We start from the raw sequence: 21,875 nt of genomic DNA, 5'->3' as shown, positions 1-21,875 counted from the left end.
TACTGCGATTTTGGTAGGATCGTTGCAGGTAACTATAAGGTTAGTGGAAGATATGAGTACGAGTTTATTGCAGTTTTCAACAGAGTCGTGGCAATTCACCGAAATCTCGTCGTCAGCCAACTGCTAAGAGAAGTGTGTGAAAGGTTGTTGTTGCCAAACCGCTTAATATATTCATGCTAACTATATATCTGAGTGTATATCATTCGTTACTTGCACAGGTATGGGAGGTAGGTAGTATTACCCTCCTGATGTGGGTTAGGTTCGCAATGCCGTTTGGACAAATCAGTGATAATGTACATCTGTATACAGTCTCCCTGGTCAAAGGTAACAAAGTCCTGCCCGGTATTAGAATCCAATTAATGATGAATAGATTTACACAGAATATAAATACACAGAAGATAATGTGAACCACATCTAGCAGGTGTAAACGTATTTATTTACAGACTATAGACGTGGTACAGACTATAGGTACGTGGAGATCGGGGTATAGAACTGGTCTTCAGCAGCCCATGCTTGTCATGAGGAGACTAATGGGATCAGGCCGTCGGGGTCGCGGACTTCGTTACATATTCTAATTGCGTAGATCGATACTCATGCTTTTGAACACTGGATTGTTTGGTCAAGACTCGAATATTTACAGATTCCCGCCAGATAACTGGAATATTGCCGTGTGTGGTGTTAAAATCAGCCAACCAGCCACCATATAAACTCATTTCCCGATAACGACACTTAGTGAGGGTCACATCCTCCCTCCATATCTTAAGATCCTCTTTACTGACACCCTTTATACTGGATCTGTGGAGATTTTGTCCTTGATAATATTGGTCAAAGGGAATTATGGGTATTGTGATACACACAATGTATAACGTTCATTAGTTTTTGCATGTAAAAGGGGATGTGTAAAGTGGGTAGTTATTGAATACCAGCAAGAACTGAAGACAATGATTTGAGGCGTTTTTCCCTCGCACACGTCGTAGAAGATATTTTACGCACCCGTCACTGACTGCAGGGATAATCTTCAACATATATCTGTGTATAGTCTCCCTGGTTATAGTATGTCTGTTTTTGTGGTGTGACCGAATGTAATTGTCATTGCTGTAATGTCGTGATTTACACCATGTTCATATCTGGTATTGTGATGAACAGTCAGTTGATGCTCATATTATGGTTTGAGCTGATCGTTGAATGGTGTGAGCTGATGATGGTATGTCACAGTTTTGAACACAGCGACTGATTGGTGTATATGGTCTGGTTTTTTTACTGGGTACCTGGCATGTGGCAGAGCTCCATATAATGTTTCAAGCAATTGAGTATATACTACCATGTCTGTTTATGTATGAGTAATTGCACTTTTTTTGAGGAGTAACTGGCATTTTGTATACTTCCACTCCTTAAAAGAACTGAGTACTTTTACACAGACCTTGGGCATATTGAGTACTTAACTCTTCTAAATATATAAATAGAAATGCATCTGAACAGACTAAATGTATTTAGTAATTGTCAACCTGTCAAACATTTGGCAGCCATTTCTACACACTCAACATGGAAGTTATGTGACTATTAGAGTAAGCCCCTGACAGTGGTTATGGCTATAATGATGTATTTATATATACAGTATGGTTCAAAATTATTGAGAATAGCTAAAGCATTTCATATTATTAAACGAGAACAAATCAGATAAAATTGAATGTATTGTGAAAGTGAACTGACCTTTTCATGTTGTGTAGGTAACAATTTAATATTTTATCAAGTCTCCTTGAGCTTCACGGCACAGTCTAAGACGGGTAGGCATACTTCCTATCAGAGAGGTTAGTGTCTCGTGAGTTATGCTGTCCCAGTATCGGACCACTTCTCTCTTCATGTCTTCAATTTTTGTCAACCCCTTTTGATTCACACATTCCTTCATCATCCCCCAAATGTTCTCAATGGGATTTAAGTCAGGACTATATGCAGGAAATGGTAATGCAGTCACATTTTTCTCCTGAAACCACTGCTTGGCATGTTTTGCGGTGTGTTTAGGATCATTATCTTGCTGCAAAATCCAGTCATTTCCATAAAACACATGTGCACTTGGAAGCAGAAAATTATCTAACATGTTAGTGTAGCGTTGACTTCAGATTTCCCTCAAACACACACAGCGGGGTCGTTCCTAATAAGGATATCCCTCCCCATACATGAAACTTTGGGCTGTATTTAGGTCGTCGATACAACGGTGCTGACGCAGACTTTGTCAATATTTTCACATTATTGGGATATACCCATATTGAGCTTTCATCAGTAAAAATCACATTTTCCCAGTCAAAGTTTTCATGTGCCAAACACCACTCAACACGCCTGTCTTTATGTTCTTGTTTCATGAGAGGAGAAAGAATTCCAGTCTTTTTCTCCCATCCAAGATCAATCAAATTTCTTCTAACTGTAGATTTTGATACAACTGTTGATCCCCTTTCTATCATTTCATACCTGATGTTGGAGATGCTTGCCCTTTGCTTTTTAGACGCTAAAATTCCCAGCCGGACGCGATCTGAGAAGTCCAATTTTCTGGGTCTCCCTGCTCCTTTCTGATGCCCAAAATCCTTTCCCTCTTTAAAATTCTTCCTAATCCTATACACAGTAGAAAGAGGAGTTCCTGTTCTCTCTGCCAGTGTATTTACATCATCAATTCCTTGATTACACAACTCAAAAATCAACCTTCTTTTATCTTCAGCAGACATTGTTGACAGTGCTGAGGAAAATGACGTCTGCTACAAATTCAGGGGAGGTAACTCTAATTGTACTATACTCAGTAGGCCAAGATGAGTTACCTCCCTTATACCATTACTTAGTTTTAAGTATCAGTGAATCAGTTGAGGTGTTAGGATAGCTCAAAGTAAGAAGACAAATTCTCAATAATTATGAACCAGACTATAGTCATCGTTTTCTATTAGCTAACGCTGTTGTGGAGTCTGGGTGCCATGACGAATCATGGGCAAGTCAATTTAGTAAATTGAGTGAAGTACACAAGGTATCATAGACCTATTGGTTCTTAAGTGATTCTGACACAGTTTTTTTTTCAATCCCAGATATGTAATTAATTGAGTGGACAGAAGGATTCACCCAAACAACCCCCGTTCATGGACACGTAGTAACGTTCGCGGGAACGCATGTGCAACTGAACCTTTCTGCTGAAACACGTGCAGATTAGCACGTGGTTGTTTGCACTTCAATGTTCGACTTGAATGAGAGCAGTCACACTTTGGTGGCTCTCTCTATGTATAATTGGGTGACTTTGGGAGTGTGTTTGGGTCTAGTTTGTAGACATGGTGGAAAAAGTTGGAGATTACACATTTGGTGTATCTGAAGTGTAGTGTCATATTTTGGACACATTATTGTGGTACTGTGTTTGGACACTAGTACTGTTGTGTCATGCTTGGATACACACTCTAATAGTGTCTTATTTGAACACTTGAATGGTGCCCTTTTTGAAGACATTTCTAATGTCGTAGTTGGTATGTGTAAATATATTTGAGCAAATTGGGGTTATTCATATTTGGGAATAAAGCTATGAAATAAAATTTAAGAAAAGTGCTCTGTTATCATTTGACTTAGTATTCACAAGCTTCCACTGCGAACCATTGAGTAAATGTGATTTTTTATTGAGTAAAATACACAAATACACACCTTATCTGGAGCTCTGTCGGGATCATCCAGTGTTCTATTAACATTATCATGTAATGCAAATCCTGCAGTAGACCTGCATGCAACATCTGGCTTGGGACAGAGAGCCTGCTTGGATACAAAACAAGACTGTCTTTTTATTTCTCATATTTATTTACCATGGCCATGAATGATGGCAGCATATAGGAGTTATGACTGATGGCATGTACACATTAACTGACAATGATGCTATTATACAGGTGAATGAGAGGTATAGTGGTGTTAAATGCAGTATCATGGCATCTAGAAATGTACAACTTTGGCCTGTAGCTTGATGGTACACTGACATGCAGTCTGTATATCAGCATTGTACACTATTATGTCTCATAATATTACATGGTCTCAGTATTACAATGTAGAACACATTACAATGTTATCACATGGAGAAGTAGGTGATATCACTCGTATCAAATAGTGATATCACAGGGATGGTGAATAGTCAAAGACTTCATGAGTTAAAGCTGAAAAAATGAGTGTTACTTAGCAGCAGAATAATACCAGAACTGATAGAAGTTCATGAGTAAATATTTCAAACAATGCTCCGCTGGGTCTCAGATGCAACCTGTGTGTACAATCTTGTATTCATGTCACTACAAACTAATTTATCTGCGACTAGAAATGAAGACAATGGAAATATCCATATAGCACTATAACTCGGAAAGTGTGATATTTCAAATGCCTTGGCAGGTTTTGAATCTGTTGATTCAATAACAATTTAATTTCAACGTTAGCACTCAATCATCTGGAAATTGATGGTAATTTCAATTTCAATTCAGAAACTATGAATTACTAAACCTTTCAAAATTCTAAACAAATTAATGAGGTAGGTACAGAAATCTCTTATGTCTTTAGGCTTCTCCAGAGCACCAACTGAAATGTTCTACTCCAATGTATGGAGTCCCAGCATACAGAGTATGGATCCCCATTGCTGCCAAAATATACATACACACCTCCTGCCCCTAGGTACTACAGCTTGTAGAACTGAGATGATGCAGAACTGGAATAAAAATACAATCATGATTTACCTCCCCTTGTATCTGTGCCACTCCATCGGATCACAATGTATGGAACACAACTGGGACATAATTACCTGTTACTTAATATATAAATAGAACACAATTATTGTGATATTGTCCTCCTCAGTCTTCCATACTTTGTAACAAATATATACAGCAGTAACATGTGTATGTTATTAACAAAAATGTACAATGTATTTATGCTTAATAGTTATGCTCAATGTATTACATTCCCTCTTCAATCATGGCACACTATTCAAATGGAGGGCCCTGAATAATGATTTCTCCTCGAAAAGCAACTAGCTGCCGTGTTATCATCCAGTCCGTTTGCACCAGGTATCAAGGCAACTGTTGCCTTGGCAACCCATGGGATGCAGTCCTGTGCAGATGTACTAGTGTCACTCAAGCATCAATCTCAGAAATATCCAGAAGCACTATTTGACAACTGATTAGGTTCATTGTCCTGTAGACAAACATTGCAATGTTTCAGTTGCAGGATTGGAAGCAAGCCAACCCTTCCCTTGAAATCCAGCTGAACACAATTTGTCTTTGATACACAAGCTGAACACATCATCCTCAGTCATCCTGAGTCATCCTCAGTCACAATATCATGTTCTCCAAGACTACAGAAAGGCACAAATCTCATCACAGCCCTGGTAGCATGCTACTCATTCAACAGACATCGAAAGCAGACGTCCATCTAAACTCATCTACGACTGCTCATTTAATATCAGCTAGGCTTCCTGCTACTCCATCTATGATATACTTGAAGCAAGGAACTCCATCCTCAGTCGTCTGTCCATAATATCGGCGGCACACACTGTGCTGGGCAATGACTGCCCTTGTCAAGATTCTCTAAAGCACTAGACGTTTGTCTCAGGGAGGTCTGTCTGCTGGCGGAAGGAGTCACGAATACGTTCCATGGAGTTGGAGCAGATGTAGCCAAACGACTTGTTGTACCACTCTGGACAACGGCCCCTGCAACACAAATTAAAATGTTACACAATGAGCTACTATAAACTGTTATTTTGTGGCCTTACATTATACATTATTATTTTTTCTTAATATTATGTCCTACTATTCTTAGGATGTATTGACTTAAAATGAGTTTAATAATTCTGTTTGAGTTTTAAAGTGGGAGATAATTAGTCAAACTATCTCATGAATCTCAGCAAGTAACCCCCAGTACCCTACAATAATGCAGAGCCATTACTCCATTTCAGTTCCTTGTGTACTGACCTCATGTCTGAGCGGGTGATGTGGATGAGCCGGGCACGCCCAGACCCACATGGCTCGATCAGGAAGTGAGACATGAGCTCTACTGCCTGCACTCCCTGGATCTCACGTACATCTGGGTGCTCCACTGATGTGGACACCAATGCACACGCTCCCTTCACCAAGTCTGTCCTCCAATATCTGAAATATCCAATATTGAAAAGAAAATAAGAACCTGATTTTGTTTGTACATCATTTAATATCACTTCATGGAGCTGTTAAATACTGGTGTTGGCAGAGCTTTCTTCTTCAGATACCTGGTCTACATTAGTAACAAATATGCATATGGAATCCCTGTATGCTTCAGAATACCTTCTCAAGACCATGACCAATTAAGGATTACAATAATGCTAATCTAAGGCTTACATTAATTCCTTATTAACTAGCTGTGACGTACGTGGTTATATCTCACCTGAGCAAAGTATAATGGCGGGTTGGGTGTGGTGCCATGCTGTTACACACGTACTGGAAGACATCGGCATGCTTGTCAAGGGACTCCACCACCGACCAGTTCAGAAGGTCTTCATCCCATACATGTCTGATAGAAAACAAGACAAACATACAGAACTACAAACATGGGCATAATACTACATATGTATACAACACTAAAGTGGCGTAGCTACTAATTCATATCTCAAGTGAGATGGAAAATACCATTACATTTAATGTACCACACATCTATTAGAATGAAGAATTAGTTTTTAGATTCTTCTTCCACTTACCTTTCGTGTAGCACCCTGTTGAGGACCTCCACAGGTGGTGCCTCAATCTCCACTGAACACTTCCACTCTCGCAGTGGATTGCTGTCTGTGGGTTTTCGGTAGCAGACTTCTGTGCCATTCTGAGACAGGAACAGGACCCAGCCTCGGTTCTTGTCATGAGATTCCTGAAACACCATAGGATTTATTTGTTATATTGTTGCTTCTGCAAAATTAAAATTTGACTCGTATGATATGCATTGCTGTTATGGTGTCTTAATAACAGCAGTGTAATTCAGGTTACTCATGTAAATAATCAAAATGGCATTTGTAGGAAAAAAGAGCACAAAAGCACTGTGTATGGAGTACCTCACCTTGAGTATTGTCTGAATGCATTCCTCGCCATAAGACTTGAAGTCAGGGCCCTCATGGTGTGGGTGTTTGTAGAACTCTTCGAAAGGCATGGGGTCGGCCCCTTCCATGCATGACAGATGTAGCTTGCTGAACACCCACGGTGCAATCTGCAACACAGAGATAAATCAAGTCAGTTTGTAAGTTTAACGAGACGATAGATTCAAATTCATCTACATGTTTTAGATTAAGGAATATGAACAAGATACCCTGTCAAAATGCTCATTTGACCGATAGGGATCTTCCATCTGCTGAAGCCTCACCATGAATATTTTCTTGCACTCCTGGACCATGGCAGTGAGACATTCATGTGCTGCTTTCTGCTCCAGCAGATCTCGTGCCTCAGGTGCACCTAGGTTCTTACGATTCCGTTTTGGGCTTGCTGTCTGGTTGTTTCGGACTCCGCACATATTGAACAAGGATGGGGCAAAACACACTGCAAGGTTGCTGGCTGTCATCTAGATACAGAAAACAGTTTCATTACCCCCAAATTTAGCAGTGCATCAATAGGACTCATTTTAGTTGACAGATCTGAATATTTTGAAACATCACAGTGATACAAAATGACTGAAGAAGTAAGCAGTGGTACTTTCCCTAAAGGCTGAAATGTACATGGAGTTATCTCCCCTGGACCTACCTGATGCTCATCAGCATGCTGGGAAATGTCGCTGAGAAAGAGAAGCAACGATTGTAGCACTTCTCTATTCTCATCAGGGAGAAGAACTATGGCTGCCTGGATTGCTTCAATACGCAGAGCACTAGGTACATCTGGAAACAAGTGTCAGATTTGGTCAAGATTGTTCCACAGCAATATTGATAAATATTGGACATGATCTCTATGTAAACATAGCAGGTGATTTCAGTTCCTCTGTTGACATAGTTTACAGTAACTTTCATGTTCAGGATACTGTGATCATACTTACGAGTAAAGATACTGATGAAGGTCTCGGACAGTTTGTTTGTGAGCAGACACTCAGGAAGCTCTCGAAAATACTGCTTCAGTACGTCTGCTACATCATAGGCCTGCATCTCCTCAAAGTCCATGATTTCTAAAATGAGGTAAACACAAAATGAAAATTCTGAGGATTGAAGACATTCCATAAAATGTAAATAATTTTAGTGTGATGACGATAAATCTTAGTCATTAAGAAATTATCTTACCAGGATGAGCTTCAAGGTCATTTCTCAATTTCTGGATGCGGGAACGGACTCCAGATTTACGAAAGATTCCCAGTGCATCCCCAGCAGCTTTCCGGAGATAGCGCATCGCATACAGAATGCACTGAGGAAGAGGCTGGCCACTGCGCTGGAGCGTCACATGAAGTGGAAGACCAAACACATTCTTGTCACTGTAGTCCGGTGTCTTGTTGCGTTTCATGAACCTCGGCACCATCCAGTTCCAACCCGTTCTGTTGGTTGGTGAGTATTTTTCCATGATTGCAGTCAGCTTAAGGAGGGACAGTTTACGTAGCACCATGAGTTGACGGACTGACAGTGCTGCGATCTGCAAGTCTCGGCTGTTGAGACTAGGTCTATGGCACTTTTGGAAACTGTGCCAGCGAATCCTCTTTCTCTTTTTATCACTAAAAACACAGAAAAATTGTGTGAAATATTTGTTATAAAGTATATCTGTAACCACTGGAATTGATTTAAAACTCAAAACCATGAGGATACAGTGGCTTCTTCATTAACACTGTCATACTTAAAACCATATCTATTTTTCACCATATGGATATAGTCTTGCAGTAGTGCTAAACATTTAGAAACAAACATTTGTTCATTATCAGTATATTGCTGTTCTCCAAGTGACTGCATGATCATCATACCTTGGAGCTCTGGTCAAAGATGACCCTACACCGGAATCTCGGCGTTCGCGTCCCTCAATGTTGTCGAGGGAGTCGTCAGGGGATAGCTCTTCGACTGGAATGTCATCATGGTCGCTGGCGTCTTGTGATGAAGACAGCTGACTGCTGATATCATTGTCATGTGTCACCTCTTCCTCTTCATGGTCCACGCTTACATCTTCCTCCATCGGAGTTGACAGAGATGGCGCCCTCTCCACCTCCAGGAATGATGTGTCCTTTTCTTCCTCATCTACAACAAAAGGTTCTCATGTTACAATTTTGTCTGGTGCATGTAATAATGTCATTTTGAATCTCTCCAATATCAGTAAAAGGTCATATACAGGTTCGACAAAATGCACAACGGTGGATTGAGAGGGGGTGTGCATCCTCCATTTTCCCTGAGGAGCATTTCCCCCATACCTTTGATTTAATGATTTATGTGCACCCCACGTCTCCCAACTTCTGGATTCACTCCTGCTTGTGAATCAAACTGAACCTGACTTATTCAGGTAAGCCTGATCAAAGAGAACAAGTTCTGAAGTCTTTGGAGCGGACAAGTTATGTATTGTCATGCAGTTCTAGTTATGTTCTATTTGTCACTACATGTCACACATCACCCAGTTATCATTTTAGTTGGACCTTGCGACCAACACCTTAAGATGTTTAAATGTCAAGAATTGATATTCAATTGCAGCTACATGACAGAGGTTTTACAAGGTTTGACTTGCAGTGACAGTTACAGAAAGAGGCTTCCATCATCTGGACTTGACAGAACATGGCTACTCCTCCATGTTTTCACTTAAATAATAAACTACACTCAATCTTCAGAATCAAGATATCACTCAGGGTGAAATTTAACCAACCAATCTAAATTCAGCTGACAGTTTGACCTCAGTGCCTTTTGGGAGACATCAGTTGGTGGTATGGGGAGAGGAAAGGAAGCAACATGTTGGACAGCATGGGATACTTGTAGGCAGACAGCCGTGAGTCCACAGCTACTGAGTGATGTCCATATCCAAGCCGCAACCCCTCACCTGTCACTCACCTCACAGGTACACTGACATGTTTAACTTACAATGTTTGTATTGACCCACAAGTTCTACGTCATTACTCAATCTAGATATGTGTTTGTGTGGTTCAGCTGTGAAGGTTTCTCCTGGGGGATAACATAAAGCAAATAAATATTCTGCAACACACTGTTCTTCACTAGTTCACTGGCTAACTAAGCATTTATGTTTGCATTTATTTGCATTTTGTTTCCATAAACCAGGAATATTTGATTTCACCATTGTTTTTGTCTTCAATATTACCATGACTCCCAAATTAATAAAACTACATCCACTGTTCATGCTGATGGTCTATTGTTTCCTAATGGGTGGGGTTGTTGGCATTACTGTGCAATGTCAAAGTCATTGTTGACATATCTATTTACAAGAATTTACTTTAATACCAGTACGTCTTAGCATTAACAGACTGTGTGAAAGAAAATTCTTTCCTAAATGTTTTACTTCATCATAATTCATAAAAATGAATGAAAAAAAAAAATCACTTTAAAGGCAACATAACACTGTATGACTAAGGGAATATTTACACAAAAGGTAGATAACTCAGTATTATAACTAACATAACACACACCTGTAATTATCTCTGCACCATTACAGGTGTAACTGCTGATCATGTCACGGGCCATGAGTTCCCTTTCATGTCAAACGAACAGGTAACGTCAAACCACAAAAATCGTGTGAGAAAATCCTTCCCGCTAACTACCTTCATTTCTGAAATTTCATGGGAATAGTTCAAATGTTGACATTTAAAAGAAAACATAATGTTAAACCTCACCCAGACTCAGTCCTACAATTACATCCACTATTTAGACATGTGTATTGTACTGACAGGGGTCCGCCCAGTTTACACGCTTGTGTGCAAGTCAGACTCCATAATTGCCTGGCCCTGAGGTCTACATTATCTAGTATTATGTAGGTACAATATGTTGGACTTGGTGAGTATTGTCTGTGTTTACATGTAATGGAACAAGCAACTCTATGTGCGAGCCAGGATAATCCAACAGCAAATGAGGGAACACCTTTACTGCCTATTAAACAGATGGTAATGAGTTTCTTTAACAAGCCAAATGATACAGAATATATCCCTGTGTCAGTCTCCACATGGGTTCATGTCATGGCTAGAGATTTCACCATATTCACTTTATAGAATGGAGATCTACATGGCAACACATTACTTTTTGTTTACTCCTAATGGAGACATCGTTGAAATAGCTCCTACTTCACCATAACAACTACTGCATGTAACCCACCCAGGTAAACAAGTATTCGTTTGGATTAATGAATGTGTGTTGTGCAGGTGTATCTCCACAAATCTGAAGCTAAAGTATATGTATCACAGCCTACAGCCATTCAATACCAACCTAGTGACTGAAATAGTTTTAATGCTGCTTTAAACAATATTAAGGGTCTATAATAGCATGTCAGTTTAATATGGTGGATGGCCTGAAGCAAAGCAGGTTTGGGACATTCACAACTTTGGTGGAACCATGGAGCATGGTTTAATGCATTACTGGTCGAATCAGGACTACCTGGCCACCCATGTCAATAGTACCCAAAACAAGCCACTGTTTGCCAGTACAACATGTAATCACATACAGATTTATCTACACTACCGCTGGTGTGGCAGGGTTCCCTGCAATATCCACCAAAACAAGCACCTGCTGCAGTATGTATCAGAAACAAGCATGAACGTATTTCAGGACACTTATTCCCAAGTGTTGTTGTCAATCTACAACCAATATGTCAGTTTCCATTTACAAACTCTTCTAGAAACACTTGTGTGCCATTTTGACTGCCCATCTGAAGAACATTTAACCTTTGTGTAGTACTCAGACCTGCAGGGGTCCCTTGTGGATGAGGGGAGACAACAGCAACACTTGCTCAACTGGTGTTGAGTGGTAGAGGGTCATACTGTGGAATACTATTTTACCATGCTTAATGAAGGAAAAAGCTGATAGCTGGTACAAGATGTTGAACACTGTTACCATTACTAGCAGGTGCAGTGCTGATGGACCAAGGCAACAGGGCACATGGGGAAGTGACTCCTGTCATCTGGATCACTGTCACTCCCTCATGAAATCATCTAACTCCTGATAACTTGTGAAAACGAAGTTTGAATTAACAGTCAAAATAAAGTTTACTGCTCTTGTTTCGCTATGTATATGTCACACATGTTTAAGTATACAGATATGAGAATCACTTATGTTTACTGACATCCATATATTTGGAGAGGTGGAGAAGTACAATTGTTCATATGTGTATCCAGTACCGATCAGACATTGCAGCCTACTAGTCTCCCCCGAATCCCTGGGCGCCCCGTACCTGGTAGTGTAAGAGGCAGATATATGTCAGTGTGAGTACTCCAACCCTCTCTGACACCCATTAACCTGGCCCGGAATCTAAATGTAGTCTGACACAATGGCCACCAACTGACCATGTGTGTCATACAGACTTGCCCAAATCCTACTTAATCTTGCCTGGCCAAGGAGAAACATCCAACCTACATGACGTGTGAGCACTCTGTTATCTAACTGCATTAACATTCTTCGAGGTAACCATCAACATCAGACAACCTGCTGTTATGTGTTCAGTACTACCCTAATAGCTTATATGGCCCTTCTTATATCTGGCACTTCATTATGGTACAGTATGATTTGATGTTAGGTTAGGTTACTTTAGTTTGGGAAAATGTCTGATAGGACTTGCTCTATTCCTTAGGAACATAACTGAAGACTTCTAAAATTTAGGTTTCTTGTGAAAAGATTCCCATGTTTTTTCATCATAATATTGACAACAATTAAACTTTGTACTTACTGTTGGTTTTACCATAGATAGCCTCGTTCAGGCCATTGATGTTCTCGAACAGCTCATGGAGGATAAGATCCAGTTCCTCTTTGGCAGAAGACAGTTCATCATCTTGGGCTTCTGGTTCTTCTTGAGTTTCAAGTTTCAAGGGTTCTCTTTGTAAAGACCTCACACCATCCCGGAAGCGGACCCGCTGCCCATATCGTTCACTTGCACTGCGCACAGGGGATCCCATATTGTCATACATGCTTATTCGATTGGTCATACTTGGGTCATGTGACCCACGGCGCTTATGTCCATTGCAGTCAACAAAGGGTTCTTGTGTGTAGCTTCCATCCCGACCAAGGCTGAAACTCCCTGTATGATAATTCATTCCTTGATCTTCGCAAGTGTCAATATATCCATTTTGAAGACGTTTAGGAAAACTTCCTGGTTTGTGGTCGTGAGGTAAGAGGAATATTTCCATAAGGTTTGTATCACTATTGTTCCGCCGGACACTCCGGTGTATCCGAATCTGCTCTGAGTCCAAGCTCTGTAGTAGTTGCGAATGTGCTGTATAGTACTCACTGAATGTAGAGTTTCTAGATTTCTCACTATCACTCACGGATCTCTCCAACACAGGGTGTGCTGGCACTGGGGACAAACTGTCTGAGAGGGAGGGTCCCGATGTGTCTGCATCTGTCGGACCCAGCGACCTCAACGGTGACAAGGTATCACTAACTGGAGAACCCAGAAGATGGGATGAAGGCAGTTCTGATGTTGGACTGATATCAACACAGTTCAAATGCTGAATCTTAGCTTGCATGTGTACACGGTCTGCCACAACTGGACTACTGATTTCAACAATGTTTTTAGAGGAAAATTTCTTATTCCTTTTGGTTTTAAAACTCTCCATCTTCTTTAGAAGGTTCTTGGCACTTCGAATTCTCTCACTGGCTGCTCTTCGCAATCGCGGACTGATAATGACATTGGATTCTGGAGTTGATGTCTTCTGGTCAGGCAGCGTGTAGCCTAGATGTGGCATCTTGCTGTCAAGGACTGGACTGTCCTCAGGAGGACTACTGCTGTCCTGGTCAGCAAGAAGACTGTCGTGACTTAGACTGGATTTTACTGTGGGTGGAGTGGTATCTAGATCCAGATCTTTTCTCGACCACCGACGTACGTTCTGCTGGTACTCCCAATGGCTACTCAGTGCACACAGATCCTCATCATCTGAATCTTCATGCTGCAGCAAATATAATCACATTAGCTGGCACAAAGGAGGCAGACATATTGAATAAATCTTTCAAAAATCATTGAATGTACACACAGCTAATGAAATTCCCATGCAATGATATCAAGTAAATTTGTATTAGTTATCAAATCAATACATAAGTCTTTGAGTACATCATTCAGTGTAAAATCATCTGGAATTTGGTGTTGAATGTTGCAGGAGTAATCTTATAGCTGAATTTTTTATAAAAAACAGATTCACAAGAATATGTACCCTCCACTAGGCTTGAGCCATATCTGTTGGAGCATATGTAGTCACAGACACTAAACCCTTCACACCTCCCACCAAGCAGATACCTCCTGTCTCATGATACACCTCTCACTATACAGATACATTTAGCTTTAATGACTCAATCTCATGAGGAGACAAACCGAGTAAAACTTTTAATCATTGCAATTCCCCTTCATCAAGCCATCTTTTTATGATCAGGCTACATCACTGCAAAATGAATCTGGCTATATCAATTATTTTGCAGATAATCTGGTCCTAATTGCAAGTCCAGCAAACTGGTCAACTGCTCTAAATGGACATTCCATCATAGAATAATGATTGGATTTTCCTGTTTTATACAATTACTGCTTTCCATTATCTAGTGATCTTAAATGTCAGACCCCTAATATAAGCCTGGGCCCCATACATGAGGAATAACCCTTGGCCCAGTCCATGGCCTGGCACATGTGGCCTGGCTATATGTGGGACATGTGTTGTTTTCCAATGGTGAGATCATCAGTGTGCCCGAGGTAACTGAATGCATTGTCCCACATCACCAGGCACACGACTTGTTGAAGATAAATACTGTACCAACCCTATGCTGTATTTATAGTGGTTGAAGCTGTACCACCAAGCTAATACTATCAGGCTGTGTGGATGATCGTTAGAACCAGCGTTGATATTTCTCGTCCAGAAATAAAGACATCTTACTTAAAACATCTGCACAACATGAAAAAACAACGAAAAACAAAACAAAATGGAGTCCAGAATAATCCTTAATTAGAGCTGAGACCATTTACAATAGCGTAATCATTCTAGACTTGTTACACACTTTATTCTCCAGGTTCTGGGCACCACCACGTTTATATTGTTGACATATATTCTACAACTTGAAGTTATACAAAATCATACAAAAATGTGTATTTGAGATTTAAGTGTACTTGCGAACAACTCCTTTTGACCTTGACAAGTAGACCTTTGACATCACAAAGTATTAAAGTATTTTCAATTCTGAACTTTTAAAATATTGACAAATCTACATAATAAACATGTAATTTGATAATAATTTCACTCCACAAACTAACAAACTATGATTTAAAAGGAAGGTCAAGGAAGGTGCTGTTTTCCCTTGATAGAATCACTTGAGCTGAATGTTGTAAGGAAATGGCTATAAGTAATGGACACAGTTGTCCTGCTGAGAGAGCATAAATCCATGGTGGAGTCACAGACAGGTTAAGCACACACTACACAACCAGACTCGGTGATTCTTGAGTCTATATTCTGATCATAAGTCAAGCTGTTACATCGTGGACTTATCATTGTCACATTAATTCATGTCATTGCCATTAATTATGAAAATAATATTTCTTGTATTACAATAATGATCTCACTTCAACATGCTACATTTAATTAATGGCTGTTGTATAAATTCCTGAAATAACTGTCACTCACTAAACAATTACATCCCACTAATGAAAAGAAGAAAACAATTTATGAATACAATCTTAATTAAATCCTTTTTTTATGATACTGAATTAGAGTCAGTTTGCTTATAATAAATCTTTCAACAGGATTTCCTACTTTTCCTCTGATTTAAGTTGAGTAAACCTGGGTGAATATTTTAGTCCCTTATTGTTAGTGTAAATGGCCCATCAGTCTGCAATCACATAATAAAAGGCAGCACTGTCCTTATATAGATGGAGAGATCATGACTAGAAAGAAACCACTGTGATCTATTTATTAATTTTGAATCATCATATTAAGGTATTGTTGAATGTCTGTGTACATTTAGATATAATAAGTAGAACCGACTCCATCATGAGAATTATCATTTATTGTGGCATTTTGAGTTTTTTATATTCATTTAAATGAAAAAAAAAAGGATGTGGAGTATATCATAGTTTAGTGAATAGTTCAACCATATCTGCAGATACTACAGTAAATTTGAATGTCAATACGTATACAAGAATCAAAACTTGAAAATAAATGAATGATACGCCACAATTCACTGTGATGTTTCATTAATCACCACACCTGTTGCCTAATTATTTCATATATTTGTTCAGAGGGAGGAGAAGAATCATTTATCTCATTCAGTATTTGAAGATCAGAAATTATACCATGTCCCTCTTGACTTGTTCAAGTAGGATTTACCCCATAATGGGAGGCTTCACAAATCTAAAGAGGACCAGTGTTTATACAAGAAGATGAGTATCATAGTGAGGCTCCTTCATACAGGTGGGCATGGTGAAGGTCAGTTAGATTCTCTGTTCGTGCAGGACAAGCTTGATATTTTTGTTTGCAAACAAACAAACACCACCCACTAAGAAACTTTCTCTTTCAAAGTCAAATGGTTCATTCAAGGAATTTCTTTGCCCTTGTTTCCTTCTCAGAGCAGTGATACGAGATCTAGGTGGTGAACCGTGGCCATACAAAGTGCACTTTGACACATTGATTGTGCCACTTACAACCATCTGTTACACTGATACAGTATTATACGTGGAATGATAAATTAGTGCACATATCTTCCTGACAGTAATATAAAACATATGAAAAGGTTTTTGTATTTGAAATTCGGACTTACCCCTTTACGTGGATGAGCATCTATCTTCATAACAGCACACCTGTTGAGAGTGTTCAGGCGTCTGTGGAGAAAACCATTACGTTCATATAAAAAACAATGTCAAATCATATTTTCAGACACTCTCTCAGGGAATAGAAACATTTCACTTTACTCCTATTCTGACTTGCTTAGTGGAAGAGTACAGCTTATTATAGCATTTTGTTTCTAATTTATCAAACATAATTACAGATGTGCAAGAGTTTATGTCCATAAGTTGTCATTGACTGCAAAATGGCCAAATAAATTCCTCAATGAAACGCAAAACCTACAACAACTGGACCACTGCTGCATGTTTCCTAAGGCAAAATCATCCAAATAATTCCAAGGTTAGTTATACCTCAATACAGGTAGATGGTCAGTGCTCACTGGATACTCCACTTGGATGTAACAGTGATGGACGCACAGGTAGATATATAGGTGTGTGACATACTCTCATCTTGCGTGTATTTCAAGGTAAAATGTACCCACCCTGTGTAAACACAGTATTCCAAACCTCTCTACTCTACCTCTTGCCCACCAAACACCTGCTAAAGATACAAGGCTTCCCATACATTCTCCCATTGTTTAGACTGTTAACTTGTTGTTACAACAATTTCAACACCTATTGTTGATTACATAGGTGTCAATTCAATTCTTAAACAACAGCTGATGTTAACCAAAAATCCTAACGGATACCAGTCCATGCCTCGTTGAGTCTATTGAAGCTTCCACCAAGACAACCACCTGAGTAGATCTATAGTGTGGACGGATCTTCTCACAGGCCCATGTTTACTTAATCATAAAGAAAAACCTCCTTGTTTCTTTGATATACACTTGGAGATGTATCTGTTAGGAATCAGCGCTGATCCTGGACATTGTGCAAATACTTGGAATGAAGACTGTTTATTTTTAATCCCTCTTGTCAATGCAGTTATAACATGAATCCATGCATTTGACAACAGCCAAAAGAACATATTGAATGTACATTTAATGGATAATCCCCACATTAAGTAAACACAGGGAGGCATGGACAGATATTTGCAGGATCAGTACTTGCATACGAACTAGAATAAGAAAATATTGCAAGGAGCATGACCAGTGTTCTTTCACTGTTTTTCAGATACTCAGAACCTTCGGCAACAATTTGAAGGATTAGAAAAAAAATAAACAGATGTTGTATAGAATATTTTTTTACTTGGTGCTTAAATATTTTTGCTTGTAAATTTTAAGGTTTATTATAAAAAAAGAAAAATACTGATCAATGTTTCAAACTCAGCAAAGTGTACATTGGAAATATGTACAAAACCTACTTTTCATACACATGATACACCATGTTGTCAACAGCACTGCTCTCTAAGGATGAGTTCTACTTTCTGAGGAAAGCTTTGCTGAGGCTCTTTATAAGAGATGACACAGCAATTAATTAATGTCTATAGATTTATGTGAACTGCTCACTCCACTCAAGCAATCACAGTAAATGGAGACACCCTGATGACTGACTTGGACATTAGCAGTAAAGAATCCCTAACGATACTCAGAGACAAACTGCTCGTTAGCAACAATACTGTGTTCGATTATACAAACTGATTATCAAAACAAATGTTAATTACAGACATGAATCTACACTCTTCAGATCATGTTGCTGAATCTTCTTTTAATCAGGGCAATGGTTGTGTGGAACAAACGTTCACTTGCTGGTGTGCTAGTGTGTGGTCAGTATGTTCTTACAGGTCATGGTTTCTGGGGCTAAAGGTCAAACACTCCCTTGGAATTTAAACAAGTTAATGATATAGACTGCAAAAGAGGTAAATATTTACAAAATTTGTGAATGAGGCTTTGTTATGTCATTGTCTATGTATATTTCTTTTAGATATGATTTATTATTTTGTATGAGACATCGTAAGATTAATAATCACAGTTTTTTTCATTAATTATACATTTGATTGTATTTGATTAAAAATTGCTAAATTCACAATTCAACTTCTATGCATTTTAAAATAAAAACATAAACCACACAAATAACTACGACTAAGACCAATCAGATATAGTATTCATCTCAACATCTAAATATATTCAATAATAATTTCAAGTATCATAAATTAATTCATAGTGACAACATACCTGAGAGCTTCAGTAAAGCTTATCTCAAAATTCATTTTATCAGATCCAGGGACGCAAGTATCCTATGTGAGAACAATCATATTCACACTTCCACAGGAAAATGATGAAATCTTTGCATTATCTCAAAACCTAATATGTGAAGAACGTAATTTCCATAAGGATGTGATATCTCTTGATACCAGGATGTCACAGATCGCTCAATAAGGAACACATGGTATCGGTACAAAACAGAACACTTTGTCTTGGGTAATATCCAGCATGCTATGAACCTGCTTAAACCAATTTCATGTCATATGGGTCTGTGTCAAGGAGATCTGCTCCATCCGTTCATTTTATTTTCTAATCTGTGTGGCTCTTGCCAAGTGCCTACTTTACCACACTTCCTGTATTCAGCATAACTGGGTTTTGTATTTCAATATTTTCAAGTGAATGTCTTGGAATTCAGTTCCATACTTGATAAAATTTCATATTGTGTAGCATGCTAGTCGATTTTGGACCCCCTAAAAACAGTGACCCCAATTTCAAGGAACTTGCGTGCAAGAATTCAGGGAAAAGCAAAGCTTCTTCAATCTGAGAGTGACACAAAAATGTAAATACACATTTCAGATTTGATACAAGTTATGCCTAACCATCTGTTCAGTCATATTTCTAAGCATCACTTAGCAATTTCAAACATCACTCTGTGAACAAATATCCTAAAATGTCCTTTGACAGCAGAGAGACCTTCATAATACACCAAAACAGCCCAATGTCATGAAATTATTCACAATCCCAAACTCATCTGTCAAGCTGGACATTCGCTATGATGTACTTGGACACAAATATCCCATGGTCATTAAAACAATTGTTGCTAGGCAATGGATATTTTGAATGTCACTGGATGTACAGATGGGAGAGGATGATTCGCTCGTATTTGCACGCTGAGATTCATTTCCGGCTGTTTGTATAACAATCAATACACCATCTGTAATTATTATCCGACAAGCACATATTAACCAGATCTCATGATTTCAGTCCTGTCAATGGGTTTTCGAAAATTCACTTAATGAAATTAAAACAATTTTTCATATCTAATGTGAGCTATTGTTCATTACTGAATATGCCCTCATTTTGTGGAGGTTGTTACTTGATTTTAACACACAAACCATACAAATGTCAAAGCTAATAAGGAGAACAATTCCCATGATCCTTACAAGAACTTCTGCTTAAAGCATTTACACATAATTTCATTATAATGATTCATTTGATTAATTCAAAATGACACAAATTTTCAATTTACTGTGGATTAATGTTTCCAACTTCTGTCTTGTTGATAATAAATAAAAGGATTAGTCATCATTCAGAATTAAAATGTCACTGTTATGCTAGGACATTTTGCATTAATAAAAATCACTACATATACTTAGATTAATTCATTTCTGGAGGTATACAATCACACAAGTGTTGGATTTATACATACATCAACACATATGATAACATGCTGAACAAATAAGGAATATTTTCATGAAACTGTTGAGTCTTGACTACAAAAATACATCCCCCAAAATTTACAATCATTAACTAAAAACAATTTTGTGTTCCGTAATTCAGTAAAGTATATTAATAGGCACTTCACTGTGCGTGTTCACAAAATTTAACCTTCAGTATCATGAAGTAGCTAAAGTCTGCACATCTCTCTACTTACCATAATAAGCTGTATGTAGCAATCCAATTCTACTCCTTGCCCCAACACTGTTCTACAGATATATCCACAACTAGAACAATGCCACTGTCAGTATCAACAAGCAGGGTGGCCAGTTTGTATACACCATTACCTTCATAATACTTGCATGACCCAATAAACACCATAGGTAATTTTCCTATTATATCTGTAACACAATATTAAACAGACCCAAGCATTTCTGTTTCCCTACCATCTTCCCTTACCTGTCAATCAAACTACAACAGGCCAATCCTGTAGCAAAGTGTGACACAATGTAACACTGTGGGTGGAATCAGGATCTGTTCTTCCTGTTGTGTTATTGTGTATATTTCCCTACCTGTTATACAGATATATGTATACCTTAGAAATACAGAAATGTGTTCCTAGTGCTAGGTGTGGATGGTATTGTTCGCATACAATATCCCAGGAAAGGATTAAACCTAAATGTCCCCAGGTTAAATAATGCCCTCATTAATATTCTCTCTCCCCATGCTGTTTATCTACTGGCCAGATTTCACAGGATGTGACCTCACATTGCATCACAATTCTTAATATACAGTAATTACAGGGATTCTCATTAATACTTGGAATTTAAATTTATTTACAAGGCGGATACAAATTTTCATCATTCCAAGAAAATCATGGGGAAATATGCCTGTGCAGATAATCATGGACATACAAACATTCCACTTATTAAATGAGTACTAAACAACAATAATCTCATTAAGAATCCAGAGTTCTCCAGCTTCTCTTGGATAGTCTACATGTAGTATATATTGGTACTGCTTACCTACTGTCAAACAATCTGTGTTCTTTGGCAGTTAATCATAGACAAAAAACAAATTGAGTGTTTTCTAAATTCCGTATAGAATACTACCCTAGGAATTGCCAGTTCAATAACTCACGCAAACAAAAGGACAATTTTTAATAGAACAGAAGGTGTGAATGTCCTTGAAAGGAATGACTCAAGCGAGGAAAGCTATCCTGTAGATGTATAGCACATTACGATGTGGGATGAATACAGACACAATGGTCGCCCTTACAGCTACAGTAGAATACATACACAGAGATGTGCTGTATGTGCTCAGAATACTAAGTACTCGACGGGCCACACCCTGGTGTCAACCCCATTACTTATGTCACATAGCTTACATTGTT

At 38.7% G+C, this 21,875-nt stretch overlaps 1 protein-coding gene across 6 annotated transcripts in view; it reads right to left on the bottom strand.

Moving 5' to 3' along the window:
• Positions 1 to 3,791: 3,791 nt before the first annotated feature.
• Positions 3,792 to 21,875, bottom strand: part of LOC137274572 (rho GTPase-activating protein 7-like) — a 152,004-nt gene continuing 133,920 nt past the window's right edge. For all 6 annotated transcript variants that reach the window (XM_067807833.1, XM_067807832.1, XM_067807835.1 and 3 more), the window contains 12 exons: positions 16,877 to 16,937; positions 12,819 to 14,034; positions 8,923 to 9,190; positions 8,258 to 8,679; positions 8,020 to 8,145; positions 7,734 to 7,864; positions 7,360 to 7,554; positions 7,060 to 7,206; positions 6,710 to 6,873; positions 6,400 to 6,525; positions 5,952 to 6,128; positions 3,792 to 5,690 (listed from right to left, as the gene is read on the bottom strand). In XM_067807833.1, the coding sequence (XP_067663934.1) occupies positions 5,576 to 5,690; positions 5,952 to 6,128; positions 6,400 to 6,525; positions 6,710 to 6,873; positions 7,060 to 7,206; positions 7,360 to 7,554; positions 7,734 to 7,864; positions 8,020 to 8,145; positions 8,258 to 8,679; positions 8,923 to 9,190; positions 12,819 to 14,034; positions 16,877 to 16,937 (3,148 nt within the window). In that variant the 3' untranslated portion in view covers positions 3,792 to 5,575. The remainder of the gene's footprint in view (positions 5,691 to 5,951; positions 6,129 to 6,399; positions 6,526 to 6,709; positions 6,874 to 7,059; positions 7,207 to 7,359; positions 7,555 to 7,733; positions 7,865 to 8,019; positions 8,146 to 8,257; positions 8,680 to 8,922; positions 9,191 to 12,818; positions 14,035 to 16,876; positions 16,938 to 21,875) is intronic.

Source organism: Haliotis asinina, chromosome 2 (genome assembly GCF_037392515.1).
Source record: "Haliotis asinina isolate JCU_RB_2024 chromosome 2, JCU_Hal_asi_v2, whole genome shotgun sequence".
NCBI classification, from domain to species: domain Eukaryota; kingdom Metazoa; phylum Mollusca; class Gastropoda; order Lepetellida; family Haliotidae; genus Haliotis; species Haliotis asinina.
Note: the sequence above shows the minus strand (reverse complement) of the source record. Positions and strands in the feature narration are given on the sequence as shown.